This window comes from Aulonocara sp. 'chitande type north' Nkhata Bay, linkage group LG23 (assembly GCF_057382095.1).
Source record: "Aulonocara sp. 'chitande type north' Nkhata Bay isolate Kocher_YH1m ecotype deep benthic linkage group LG23, A_spYH_male_GT1.1, whole genome shotgun sequence".
Lineage (NCBI taxonomy): Eukaryota > Metazoa > Chordata > Actinopteri > Cichliformes > Cichlidae > Aulonocara > Aulonocara sp. 'chitande type north' Nkhata Bay.
In genome coordinates, this window is record NC_141365.1 from 31,732,501 (window position 1) to 31,747,016 (window position 14,516).

The 14,516-nt window shown below is 39.2% G+C and overlaps 1 protein-coding gene and 1 pseudogene across 2 annotated transcripts; both read right to left on the bottom strand.

Moving 5' to 3' along the window:
- Window positions 1–84: 84 nt before the first annotated feature.
- LOC147302224 (OX-2 membrane glycoprotein-like) lies at window positions 85–2,953 on the bottom strand (annotated as a pseudogene).
- A 2,043-nt stretch (window positions 2,954–4,996) lies between these two features.
- Window positions 4,997–8,090, bottom strand: LOC147302225 (OX-2 membrane glycoprotein-like). 2 transcript variants are annotated; one of them, XM_086282514.1, is made up of 6 exons: window positions 7,904–8,090; window positions 7,495–7,833; window positions 7,043–7,369; window positions 6,784–6,885; window positions 6,572–6,625; window positions 4,997–6,325 (listed from the first exon to the last, which is right to left on the bottom strand). In XM_086282514.1, exons 1-6 carry the CDS (start codon window positions 7,956–7,958, stop codon window positions 6,321–6,323), a joined length of 882 nt encoding a protein of 293 aa, XP_086138640.1. In that variant the 5' UTR covers window positions 7,959–8,090; the 3' UTR covers window positions 4,997–6,320. The 2 variants fall into 2 exon arrangements, with proteins under 2 accessions (XP_086138640.1, XP_086138639.1); XM_086282513.1 differs by lacking the exon at window positions 4,997–6,325 and having other exon boundaries at window positions 6,558–6,625.
- Window positions 8,091–14,516: the final 6,426 nt, after the last annotated feature.

The following is a 14,516-nucleotide window of genomic DNA, read 5'->3' on the forward strand; positions in this document are numbered from 1 at the left end:
TACTTTATTGATCCCTGGGGGGATATGACAAAGGTATCTTAGCCATATGTGTTTTTGATTGCGGATTGAATCACATCATATATTTTAGAGCAGCTGCAGGACAAAACAAAGGAGTCAAACCAAAGAGTTAGGCTACAGTAGCAAAGGTGTTAGATTAATTCAGATAGCATTTAAAAGACTTACCTTTTTCCTGTTTGTAAGAATAGTGACAACAGCAACAACACAAACGCAGATCACTGCACCCAACACAATGATCCAAGTAAAATCTGGAAGAAAACAAATGGAAATGTGACATAAAACACTTGAAAGAAATCAGGAAATATTAGACTTAATTTAAAATCTAGAATTTTAGACATGAGGATTACAGAGTAGTGACAAACCCTAATATATATAATGACTTTGAAAAAGGTACCTTCCTTTACCATCTTACCATCATCATTATCGTCATTCCCACCATGCACCTGTTGGACCTCAAGAATCATCACCATCGTTTCTCTCTGAGGAGCAGAGAGCACTCGTGCTGCACATTCCACCTGCGTGCTGTTGTTACGTGAACCTGAGAGCACAGCTGTAGTGGTGACAGTGAATGTAGCATTGGTGTTGGACACACTGACAGTGTTGTACTGTGAGAAGTTGAGGTCTTGTTGTGAGACACTGAGTGTTACAGTGGGAGCAGGTCGACCAGTGGCTGAACAGGAAACAACCTACTCTTCAGTAGAGTTTGACTCTCTGACATCAACAACAGGTTCATGCAGCTCTGTGAAGGATCAGGAAATATTATCAACATGCTCTTACAAACACACAAGCTGCCTACACATTTATGTCCTCCTTGAGGCACTTGTTGTTGGTTAAAGAAGGTAAAAGTTCTCACCATAAACTTGGTGGCAGGGTTTACCTGTGAAGGAGCCTTCAGGATAAGTGTTAAACAGGCAGTGATAGAAGGCTTCATCTTCCTATGTCACATTCCTGATGACTACGATGAGTTCTGTAGTCCAATATATTTAAACTTTACTTTATCTGTGAAGCCGTCATTCACTCTCTGACCAAAGTACTTGTTGTAGGTGGCAACATTTGTCTCCACATCATTTGAACTTTTCTGCCATGCAACCTGAAGGATGTCTTTAGTCTCCAAGAGCTGACAGCTCAGTTCAGCATCTTCTCCCACTGCTGCCAGCACAGTCTGCTGTGTTTGTATCACTGCTGTTAGAGCTGCATGGAGGAAATGAACAGTAAGAATTTCATGCAACAAACTTAAACTGAGTGAAAGAAACAGATGCCACCTCCCTCAGCTTTTCTTTTCTTTTCAAAGATTGATAGACAAAAGCAAACACGTTTCACCTGTTGTACCTCTAATGTGAACATCAGTTACTGCTGAACCGGCTTCTTACCTGCTGGAAGGACTCCGTAGACAAAAAGCAGATATACAAGCACATTCTGTCGCATCATTGCTGCAAGTAGCTGAACTGCAGATTCCTGAGTGCGAAAAAAAAAAAATGGAAAAGTTTTATTTTGAGCAAATGTGACCACATTTACTCCCACGCTCAAAGCCAACGCAGAAAAAGCACTTAAAATCACTAAAAGCAACAAAACGTCCTGCTTTTTATTTACTTTTGCAAAGCTAGTTTGGCTTCCTGAGAATAAAATGTAGGGTGTCACACCACAAAAGAAGTGACGAGCAACTTCATGGTATACCTCTGTCTGTTTCACACTGTTTAAAAACAAACAAACATACTACATACAACAAGCCATACAACAAGCATACAAATTGCTCACTTTTTTTTTAAACAAAATGCATTAAGTTACACCACCTCTAAATATTCATCCCTGAAGATTTAACATCCCAAGCGTACCGAACTATATGAGCTGGCACCAAACGAGACTGTCATGGTCCTGCGACCATGACTCGGTAACTTTGTGTTTGTGTTCTTTATTGTTATTATTCTCTTTATTATTCTTGGGCTGTTTTGGGATGGTTTGTGTTTTGGGATTTTAGATACTGGGTTTTGGGTTTGTGCTCCCTCTATTGGTCCCTGGTGTTAGTGTTCCCCTGTCTCGTCAGGTTAATCAGGTCCAGCTGTGTCTCCCACCTGTGTGTGATTTCCCAGTGTCTCTCTGTGTACTTATAGTGTGTGTTTGCCTCTGTTCCTCGTCGCGTCGTCTGTATTCATACCTTGTGAAATCCCCTGCGTGCTCTCCCTGCTGTTCTCCCTTCATGTTCAGGTTTGCCACTCCTTTGTGTAGTTTATCCCAGTTTAGTTCGTCCTTAGTTCTGTTTGCCATCTCCACTTTATGTCTGGTATTGTTAATAAATCACCCTTCACATCTGAATAAGTGCTGCATTTGAGTCCTTCCACTCTTCACACGGCCGCTGCCCCGAACCGTGACAGTGACTGTGTGTGAGACCTGACTTGCACAGCAGACTTTGTTGAGAAAATGATATGCATTCATTACTGTGCCGCTTCTGGTTCCCATCAGTTAAATGCAGAATGGTCTGATGCTGTTTCTCTTCTGTTTAGTTTCAGTCTCTGATATCTACAAAACTCTCAACTCTACTCCAGGAAACCTGAAGAAACAGAGACCTCCAGTGGCCAAGCTGAGCACCTGCTGCTGAAAGAAATAGAAGAAATTCACGCATTGTTTGCATTGTGGAATAATTCCTCAGCATATCTAATTTGCCACAAAGAAAATCAGCCATATTTTTGTGGGATTAAATAAAATAACAAAACAAAGCAGTATTTAGTGTTTTTATGAAATAAATTACATGAAATGATTTATCTTATATTGTCTCCTGAATGTTGCCAGCACAGTCTGTTGTGTCTGTTGAACCTTTAACAGGGAAAAATGAATCAGTCAGCAGCAAACAGAAACACTGGCTACAGCAGCATCCGCTTCTTATGTTTTGGAAGGACTCGCACACAAAAAGCAAGTATACAAGAACGCAACGTACCATCATCGTTGCAAGTGACATTGTTTTAGTTGAGCTGCAGACTTTTATGGGTATAAAACAATGAAGAAGTTTATAGTGAAAAAATATATGCAAACTCAGTGCAGACATACCACACAATCACAGACAAGTCTAAAAAAACAACCCTGAAGAAAAACAAGTTGCTTTTCTTTCTGTTTTTGTATCCCCAGGAAGTGAAAAGCAAGAGAAACATTTATATTTTTGCCATTTCCCAGTAATCTGTATCAGATCCTCAAGTAAAGATCATTGAAACAACCTGAGCAATCGCACATGATGAATTTTTAACAGGAAAGAAAAAACCTTACATAAACTATTTATCCAATTAGTCATGATGAAATGTGTTCATGTAGAATAAAATGCAACTTTTAATTATGGGAGATGTTAATGAACAGAGAATTGTGTCAGTGAATGCCATCAGGGGTTTGTCAGCAATATTATTCTGATGTACCTTTGTCCCACCTGATTACCTTCATTAAACAGCAGCAGGATAGATGGTGGGTCTGCAGAATGACACACGACATGCAGAATCTTTTATGTTCCTCATTTTGTGTCATTTTTATCTTTTATAATATTTTTTTAAACGTTGAATAATAATATTGTCTTATTAAATTTGAATTTAAAGTGCTTCAAAAACTGCGAGCCACACAATAAAACACAACAAACTTGCATGTCCTTACAAAAAAATTCAAGATTAAACAGGTTTATTGTCACTGTGTTATGGCAAAGTTACAGCTATGGTGCGTTGGAGTGTGAGATTCAAAACAAGACAGAGGTAAGTACATATCCTTTATTAAAAGTATAAAAGATAACAACATGAAAAATATTTTCACTACAGTCATGCATAAAACAGTTCCTCCTGTTCGAGGTTAACATAGCAGATCATCTCCCTCCAGCTCCGTCTATTGCCAGCATCCTCCTCTGTCACACCAACACTCTGCAAGTCCTCCTGATGGCTGACCCCAGTTGTGTACTCCTCGCATGCTCACCTTTCCACCTGTCTCTCTCTCTCATTCACACACATGTATTTTGTCTTTCTTTTATTCCTCTTCTCTACAATGCATGCCTCCACTGCTCCAGGCTCTTCATCTGCTCCCTACTGTCACTACAGATCAAAGTATCATCTGCAAACATCATAGTTCACATAGACTTCTGCCTCATCTCATCAGTCAGCCACATCACCATTGCAAACAAGAAGGAGCTCAGAGCTGATCACTGATGTAATCTCATTTCCTGAACCTACCTGTCACTAAAACGTTCGCTTCAGCACTGCCTCACATCCTTATGTCTTATGACCTGGCCCATCCTCACATACTTCTCTAGATCCAAAAATACCCAGTGAAACTCATTCTGTCCTTCTATATTCTTCTCTATCAACACTCTCAAAGCAAACGTCACATCTGTATTCCTCTTTCTCAGAATAAAGTCATACTCCTTACTGATCATCACTTCTCTTCTTAACTAGCTTCAACAACTATTCCCCATATCTTCATGGTGTGGCTCATCAGCTTTATTCCTCTGTAGTGACTACAGCTCTGCACATCACCCTTGTTCTTGAAAACTGATACCAGTACACTTCTTTTCCGCTCCTTAGGCATCCTCAGTCTGGCTAAAAAGTCCACCGCTGTCTGTCCTAGACACTTCCATACCTGCGGTTGATCCTGGTTAAAGGCATGTCATCAGGATCAATGGCCTTCCACTCTTCGTCTTCATCATAGCTGCCCTCACTTCCTCTTTACTAATTCTCTCCACTCTCTGATTCATTAACACTCTGATTCACTCTACCTTGCTCTGCCACTTGCTTCATTCATTATCTCCTAACAGTACTCCTTGTTACTGAGCAGTTTTCGCTGTAGTTAATCGCTCCTGTAAAATAGTCAGATGTCAGATGTCTATTCATATTAATGTACAGAATTCACCTGCTTGCTGCTACTACTGCACTACTGCACATTCACCCAGTGTACATACTACATGTATATATATATAATGTTCTTCCTCTACACCCCCCCCCCCCCCCCCCCAATTTTTGCACATGTCGAGGAGCGTGTCAGGCTACATTTCACTGTGTGTTATACTTGTATAACTATGCATGTGACAAATAAAGAACCTTGAACCTATAGTTAACCACGCTAACCAGCTGCACATCCTTTCCAGCTCAATCTCTCTCTGTCACTTTTTTTTTTTTTTTTTTTATCTTATCTTCAAGTAGTCTCAACTTTATTAATGTAGTACTGTAACTCTGTTCCAGGCATACTGACAAAAGCACTTAAAGAACTCACTTTTAAAATATTACTCTGCTATGCTTTTACTCTTACTTAAACTCAAACTATGTCCACACACACTGATGTTTTTTAGGAATTTTGTTTGCATGTTTACGCGATAAATGGGCTGGCAGGAGTTTCTGAAAAGCTCCTATTTTACTGATACCAAAACACTATTTACGTTCAGACTAAAGGCCAAAGCTACGTTCACCAAAATGTACCTGTGACCGTAACCTCACACCGCCGCTTTTTCTGCAGCTCTTTTGTTTCTTTCAGTCTGTGGTATGTGTGTAGCCTCTTCATATTTTTGAGGTGGATTTAAACTGTTTCCAACACCATCCCTTTCATGTGAACGTGTAGGGGAAACCCTTGATTAGCTAAGCAAGTTCATGACCAGCTTTGTGTTACTGAAAGATATCCTGGGTATGTTAAACTAGCTTCACAGTACAGGGCCCTTGGCAGCTCATAGTCACTGAGTCAACCACAAACTCCTTTGTATACTGAATTATTTTAGCACCATGAATACAAAGTAGAATATTAGTGAAGTGGAAATCATTTTACCATCATTTTCACCATCATCAGTCCTCTGCCAAATTATTTTAATCTTTCTACAGCTTTAGACAGAGCAGAGGATGGGATATAGGATATATGTCAGGTACATCTTTAAAAATAATTTTACCAGAAGTTACACATGTTCACATTCCAACTCTGTGTTACTCTGAGGCATGTATTTATGTCTACGTCTGAGTTACAGCTGATGGTTTTAGGTGATCCTTGTTGCACTGTATTTAACTGCTGTTAGACTGTATTCAGTTTAACAGTAAAAAAAAATGCCACGCATTTAAAGTGTGCATGTAACTCACATGGTATAACGGCAAGGTATAAAATATTATATTTTAGATATTTTATTGCTATAAAAAATTTATTTCATTTTAGCAACATAATGCAGAACATTTTAGACAGCAGCAACAAAAGATTGGTATTTTTTTTGAAGTGCTTAAAACAAGATAAACATTTTACAGTGAGCTGTATAAAACGTATGTAAAGAGCCTTAGATGGAAGCTGAGTTTTAGAGAAGTAAAGATGTGGAGGGGTCATCAGTCTGTGAAAGAAACATTTTGGGGGTTCAGTCAACTAAAGAGTCAGCGAATCTAGAGATTCTACACACACTGAATCCATACATGCAAATTTGAACCCAGCAAACATCTCCCAATATTGGTGTCTATGTGGTGCAGATTTAATAAACCGAGGGAGGAAAATTAATACTTACACAAAGACACATCGATTTATCTTCCAAAGAATTATTAAATAAACATGTAGAAAATGGATATTTATCAAACTGACTTACCAATAATGTCATTGGCTGATTTTTGTGGTATTTTATTTGTTGTTCTCAGGGTCCCTGAGTGACAGAAGGATTTCAAACTTTTAAATAATAAATATTTGCAGATATTAGACAGGTGTCAGTGTAGGTCACATATAAGAGTCATAAAGCATTCTGTTTTAATAGGAAGAGACACATTAAAATAGGACACAAAATAAGTCAAGAGTGAAAGTTACCTCTTCTTGTCTTTTTTTTAAGCAGGACAGCTATGAAAGTGGCTACACAAGCAAAGACTATCTGCCCCACTGCTACACCTGATGCAATGATCCAGAAGGAAACTGTGAGAAAAGCAGGAAAAATATGACACTGATTAACACTGACACATCAATCATGGATCACAGTGAAATGTAGACCTACTGAAGTCATTGTTATTAGCTCCAAATTGACTCAGATAGCATCACTCTATAAATCTGTGACTTTGAAAAAGTTTCTCACCATTATAATCAGCAGTAGCAGCAGCATACACCTGCTGGACCTCAGGAACCGTCACCATCACCTCTCTGTGAGGAGCAGAGAGCACTCGTGCTGCACATCCCACCTGTGTGCTCTGTTTAAGTGAACCTGAGAGCACAGCTGTAGTGGTGACAGTGAATGTAGCGTTGGTGTTGGAAACATTGACAGTGTTGTACTGTGAGAAGTTGAGGTCTTGTTGTGAGACACTGAGTGTTATAGTGGGAGCAGGTCGACCAGTGGCTGAACAAGATACAACCCACTCTTCAGTAGAGTTTGACTCTCTGACATCAACAACAGGTTCGTGTAGCTCTGTGAAGGATCAACAAACACTTTAAGAAAAATGATTTTAAAATGCGATCAACATCTGACAAATTTTCATTTGTTATCTTTTTTGCTGGAGCCTATTGTAATTTGAAGAAGGTAAAAGTTCTTACCATAGACTTGGAGGCAGGGTCTACCAATAAAGGCTCCTTCAGGATAAGTGTTAAACAGACAGCGATAGCATCCTTCATCCTGCTCTGTCACATTCCTGATGACTATGGAACAGTTCCATAGACCAGCATGTTTAAACTTAACTTTATCTGTAAAGCCGTCATTCACTCTCTGGCCAAAGTACTTGTTGTAGGTGGCAACATTTGTCTCCACATCATTTGAACTTTTCTGCCATGTGACCTGAAGGACGTCTTTAGTTTCCAAGAGCTGACAGCTCAATTCAGCATCTTCTCCCACTGCTGCCATCACAGTCTGCTGTGTTTGGATCACTGCTGCTGCACCTTTAACAGAGAAAAATGAATCAGTCATCAGCAAACAGAAAGACTGGCTACTGAAGCATCTGTTCCTTACCTGTTTGAAAGACTCCACACACAAAAAGTAGATACACAAGCACACAATCTGCCATCGCTATTGCAAAGTAACACGTTTGAGATGAATAGGAGACCTTTTTGGATATCAAAAGGTGTAAAAGGTTGGTAGTAAGTGAATAAATGCACACTGAAACTACACAGAAATCAGGGCAGACATACCGCACACTCACAGTTGAGTTAAAAAGTAACTGAACGAAAACAATTGACTTCTCCTTCAATTCTTTTTTTTAACACAAGGAAGGGATCTGCATCAGATCACTTCCTTGTGCTTTCTCAGTAGTCTGTATCAGATCCTCAACAAGTTTACAAAAAACATCCTTTTTAACAGGAATGCCAAAAAGCAAAAAATATTACCTCAAACAAATTATCCCATCAGTTATGGCCTGGTCGTGACCTGATGTCACACACACATGACCGTGGTTTTGCTGTTTGTCACATTATTAAAGTCAGCATTATGTACTGTAATATGCAGACATTAATCTGAGACTCTTTGGATCATTCTGAGTCTCATTAATTATTGCATTAAAACAGATATTTCAATGTTGTATATCAGATATCTGAGAACGAAGAAAACCAACTATGTGTTTGTGGTGTCGCAGAGCTGTATGACTGCACTTGTGTTCATTATGGGTCTGTTTCTATAATTTTGTTTCTAACGTGAATATTTGCACAGACTGACAAACTTCATGTTTCATTCAGTTTATGCAGACTCAATTTATCTTTGATTAAGAATAAAGATGTTTTACTATTATAGAATATGAATAAGCTCTGTTATAGCACTCTGTATCATTTTAAACATAAAAGGCTGGATGTTAAAACCTTTGACCCTCTTATGTGTTTTTAGCCACAGCTTTTTAATCAACTTTATTAAACAGCGGTAGAAATGTGACCATGTGCCATCACTGTTGCAAATGGTCAAGTTTTAGTTAAAGTGCTCTGGGCATAACACTCAGAGATAAACAAAGTAAATATAGACACAGACTACACAAGAAACACTAAGCTTTAACACCCACAGGCAAGCGTGGGTGTTTCTTCCCTTTTCATGCTTCTTCGCCTAATAATTAGAGTTACTATTGCATCAAGTTCCCATTAGTCTAATGCAGAGGAGGCCTTTGGTTGTAGGGTATTTTTATTTAAAGTTTCACGGTCCTGGGTCTTTTGACCCAGCGGTTTGTGTTTCTTACTATTATTATGTTCTTGCGTTCTAGCTTATTCTTATTAGACTTTTTAGTTCCAAGGGTTTTGATTCTGTGCTCCCTCTGTTTAGTGTCTGCCCGTGTGTTCCCTCTGTTCTGTCTGTATAGCGTCTCTGAGTCTGTGTATTTCCTGTTTTTCTTTGAAGGTCCATGTCCTATTTCAGTATTTTTAGTTTCGGTTGCTCTGTCTTGTTAGGTCTAACTTCTCCCGACTGTGTTCCCACCCGTTCCTTGTTCCCTCATGTTCCTGCCTGTGTATTTATAGTGTGTGTCCTCCAGTGTTCAGCGTCACGCTGTACCCTCATCTTATGCTGTGTGTTCTGTTTGCCTGCCTGTGTAAGGTTATTTTTGTATTTTCAGTCTGTTACTTTTGAGTACAGCATTAAAGCTGTTTTGACTTCACGGTTTGCCTCTATGAGTCCTGTGTTTGGTTCCTCCATACTGCCTGCCTGCACACAGCCTTGACATAAAGAGCCAACGTGATGCCTATTAGCTTCGGTAACTCTACCATTATATCACTGTATCAGGTGAGAAAACATCCTCCATCTCCACATAACTATGAAGCAGCATAGTTATCCTCTAAAGTCTCTGTTTACTTTGTTCCAAAACAATCATCTTAACCAGAGACGACATCAGGACTTGTTCAGTAATTTACAGGACTGAACAACAACAGCAGCACAAGTTCAGATTCTAATTTAGATTGTATGTCCACTGCAGTTTAATCTGCTATCATTTAGTTAATATGAAAACAATGTTAGTGTTAGATGTTTAAGTCTGTAGTCGGCTTCATGTTCGAGTTAATCCTGTAATATAGGCTAATATAACTGACAGGGGATTTCTAAACATCACCCCGCAGTTCTTCAGCTGAGACACCTGAGTTAGAAAACACAAACACTGCAGTTGTCTTTTACTTGCGAGGACGGTCACAGAGCGCTCTTCCTTGCAGGAGGCACTCACGGACTCGCGCTGTATCACTGTCAGCGTTCTTTATTTATACAAGCTTGTGTCTGTGTGTACAAAGATAACAGAGTTATTCTAAGAACTCAGAGCTGAGGTTCCCCTTTTCTAAGTCTGCATGTTCTTACAGAAAGAGGAAGCTGTTAGTTGTTTATCACACAAGAGTTCATGTCAAAAGTCACATAGACATTTGCTTAGTGTTCAATAAAAGAACACATTTCATGAAGCTGATCACACTATATACAATTTCCCCCTGACAATAACTAAATCATTTTTTTTTAAAAATACAGTTAATTACATTAACCCTTTCATGCATAGAGGTCACTACAGTGAACAGCTATTCAAAGGCTGTTTGCTTGTATTTGTGTCAGTGTTGATGGTGTACTTGCACATAAACCACTACATTGGACACTGATGTGTCACTCCATCACAACTCTGGTCATTTAATGTTACTATAGATGTACGACATGTGTCATTTTAATTATTGTTATTTCATCCTGTCATGCATGAATTATGACAACCTCAATCTTTAGGCATGAAAAGATGAATAAAAATACTTAAAGAAAAAATCCTGATTGAGGTTGTCATAATTCCTGATTGAATGGGTTACACAATGGGTTACACTTTTGCAATGAAAATAAACCAATAACAACAAACAAACAAACAAACAATTTAGGATTCAACAGCTTGAGGCTACGTCCACACGTACCCGGGTATTTTTGAAAACGCAGATTTTTCTATGCGTTTGCACCTTTTTTTCCACACGTAAACGGCGTTTTCGGTCACTGAAAACGGAGATTTCTAAAAACGCCTGCCAGGGTGGATATTTTTGAAAACTCCGTTTTTGCATTTACGTGTGGACGAGAAAAACGGAGAAAACGCAGTGTCAAAGGTGTGCGCCTTTTTTGACGTCACACTGTGCGCCACGTTGTTTTGGTGAAATTAATTTCTACAATACTGTTACTGTTAATTGTACTCTCTGCAGTGTTTAAATGCTTACATATACACACACAGTTGCTGTCCCTCCACACATACGACTCGGTTCTGCTTCTATGCCCCATCCTTGTTTACTATTTCCCACCGAGGCTTCTAGACTTCTGATTGGCCAACATTTCTACACGGTTAGGAATATATCGCCACCTGTTGCTTTGGCATGTTCGTAGCAGCGTTTTCCTTCATTTCTGCGTTTACGTGTGGACGGGATTATTTTTTAAAATGAAAACGGAAAATCTCCGTTTTCAAAAATACCCGTGTACGTGTGGACGTAGCCTTATTGTGACTGTGCGAGGACGGAGCGCTGGAGTGTGACATTCAAAACAAAACAGACAAATATTAAAAAAAATCTAGTATTAAAGTATAAAGTGTCAGAAATATCAGCATTAAAAAAATAAAAATTAACAATTGAAATCTGGAAGAGTGGCTAAAGCTCAGCCCCAACTGGGTCATGTTTAGGCACAACAAGCCTTAACAGATCTCCAAGCAAATGTCTAAAAAATAAAGGACTCGGGGTGTTGCAATGACCCAAAGTCAAGAGCTCAAACTGACTCAAATGCTGTAGTGGGATCTTCAGAGAGCTGTGCAAAAGTTCTGTCACTCACAGTAAAACATCATTCCTTTAGCTTATGTGCGTTTAGCTTCTGTGTCTGGTGCATTTGTTAAGATCAACTCACTTGGCAGAAAGTTCATATTAAACAGTTGTGTTGCTGTGAGCTGTGTGTTCACCACAGCGTGTTGCTTACAAGACGTAAGCAACACGCTTACGTTGATCGTTTTTTGGATTGTTGTAATTTGGTGTTTGTTCACCTTGTCGTTATTCTTCTTCATAGGTGCTCTGATTGTTCAGATAAAAAAAAAAAACCCAAAAAAACCCAAATATATTTAAAATGTACTGAACTAAACTGAGTGAGGAAAACAGTCTTACCCATGAATGTTATTGGTTGATTTTTCTGCTGTTTTACTCCTCTAAAGATCACTGAGTGATAGAAGGATTTGTAGTTTAAATAAATATCTGCAGCTATTACTGGATAGATGTGGGTTTAGGCTCTTGGAGTCATAAATCATTATCATGTTAATAGAAAGAGATGCATTACAATAAGACACACATTAAACCACATGTGAAAGGTACCTCTTCTTGTCTTTTTCGTCAAGCAGCACAGTGGAGCAACGAAAGGAACAAAGACCAACACCACTACTGCAGCTATTACAGTGATCGAGGAAGAATCTGTGAGAAAAAACAAAATATGACAGAGATCAAAACTGATACATCAGTCATGGATCAACTTGAGACTTACTGATGTCAATGATGTTAGATCCCAGTCAAACTGACCCAGAAATCACCAATCTGTAAATGTGCGAAAGAGTTTTTCACCATCACCATCATCATCAGGTGTCTGTTGGACCTCAGGAATCATCACAGTCAGCTCTCTGTGAGGAGCAGAGAGCACTCATGCTGCACATCCCACCAGTGTGCTGTGTTTACTAGTGATGGGTCGGTTGCGAACGAAATGGCTCTTCGAGCCGGTGTTCTGACAAACCATCCTACTATGGCAAAACGTCCTACCCGTAGGATAATTTTACAGTGTCCCCTGACAAACAGTCCTACTTTGGCAAACCGTCCTAACAGTAGGATAATTTTACGCTGCCTTATGACAAACTGCCCTACTTTGGCAAAATGTCCTACTGTACATAATTTATGCACATTTCTGCTGCCAAACAATAATTCCAGCACAAATTTAAGTAGGGTATGACGGTTTGCCACTTAACTTTGCCCATCACAGTATGCTGATATTCATAAAGCCAGTACGGTTTGACACTTCTTTTTACCCATTAAAGTGTGCTTGTAGGTCACATTCACAAAGGTAGCATGTTTTGGCACGTAATTCTTCCTGTCAGAATTATGCTTCTTGCTCTTATTAACAAAGGTAGCATGGTTTGGCACGTAATTCGTCCCATCAGAGTATGCTTCCAGCTTATAATAACAACAGTAGCATGGTTTGGCACGTAATTCTTCCTGTCAGAGTATGCTTCTAGTTTATAATAACAACGGTAGCATGTTTTGGCACGTAATTCTTCCGATCAGAATTATGCTTCTTGCTCTTATTAACAAAGGTAGCATGGTTTGGCACGTAATTCTTCCCATCAGAGCATGCTTCTAGTTTATAATAACAAAGCTAGCATGTTTTGGCACTTGTTTGTAGAAGCAGTCTGCATGCCAAGGTACTTAAGTTATACAGCTGTCACCATTGAAGTGATTGGAACACCTGACTATATAAACTTTGACAATGAACTCACTCCATTATGGTTACAGTATATATTTATTGAATATATTTACAGATACATATATTTGACATTTATAGATCCAACAGAACACAGGGAGAAAGAACTGAAAAAGAAACAGTATTCATAACAAATTATGCACATTTTTTTACACAAGTACTTGACCAGGCTGCTCTCTTATTGAGCACATCCAAAATGTGCCCATCTGAGACAAAACTCGCACTGCACCTGAAGAGGGGGGGGGGGGGGGGGGGGGGTGTTAACCAACATTACGAATTTGATGACAAAATAATTACTACAGTGGCTTGCATAAGTATTCGGCCCCCGTGAACTTTTCCACATTTTGTCAGATTGCATTCACAAACATGAATCAATTTTATTGGAATTCCACGTGAAAGACCAATGTCTCTACCAGTCTCTAGCTGGTAGAGACATACCCTAAAACAGCAGTCCCAAACCCCCGGGCCTCGGACCGTGAGTCGTTTGGTACCCGGCCGCTAGAGTTGAGGCTCAGATGTGAAATGTATAGTTTTCAGGGTTTTTATTGGTTTTCAGCGTTATTTTGTTATCGTTTAATTGTTAACTCGGTTTTCCTTGGTCTTTTCACGTGTGTTATGAATAAATTTTCCTTTTTTTCGGTACTAGTTTTATTTTGTTTTATTTATCCCCGACACCTTAAAGGCCGGTCCATGAAAATATTGTCGGGCATAAACCGGTCCGTGGCGCAAAAAATGTTGGGGACCGCTGCCCTAAAAGACTGGCAGCTGTAATTGCAGATAAAGGTGGTTCTACAAAGTATTCACTCAGGGGGCTGAATAATTATGCACACACCACTTTTCAGTTATTCATTTGTAAAAATTGTTTGGAATCATGTATGATTTTTGTTCCACTTCTCATGTGTACACCACTTTGTATTGGTCTTTCATGTGGAATTACCATTAAAATTGATTTGTGTTTGTGGCTGTAATGTGACAAAATGTGGAAAAGTTCAAGGGGGCCGAATACTATTGCAAGCCACTGTATATTGCATTTGTGGTTTATTTGTTTTACCATTTCAATCATACTGAACTCAGGATCGGCTTCCAGCATGGAACAAACCACACAGTATCAGCATTACCTAGAAACACACTGGCGTTCAACCTAACAGTTTTTAAACAAAACTGA

Excerpts from the sequence above, each read along its gene's own strand:
- LOC147302225 (XM_086282513.1), bottom strand. The coding sequence starts at position 7,958 with ATGGCAGATTGTGTGCTTGTGTATCTACTTTTTGTGTGTGGAGTCTTT. Across the intron at positions 7,834-7,903 it reads GTGTGGAGTCTTTCAAACAG|GTGCAGCAGCAGTGATCCAA; the intron begins GTAAGGAACAGA and ends TCTCTGTTAAAG. Across the intron at positions 6,626-6,783 it reads TAAAAAAAAGACAAGAAGAG|GGACCCTGAGAACAACAAAT; the intron begins GTAACTTTCACT and ends TCTGTCACTCAG.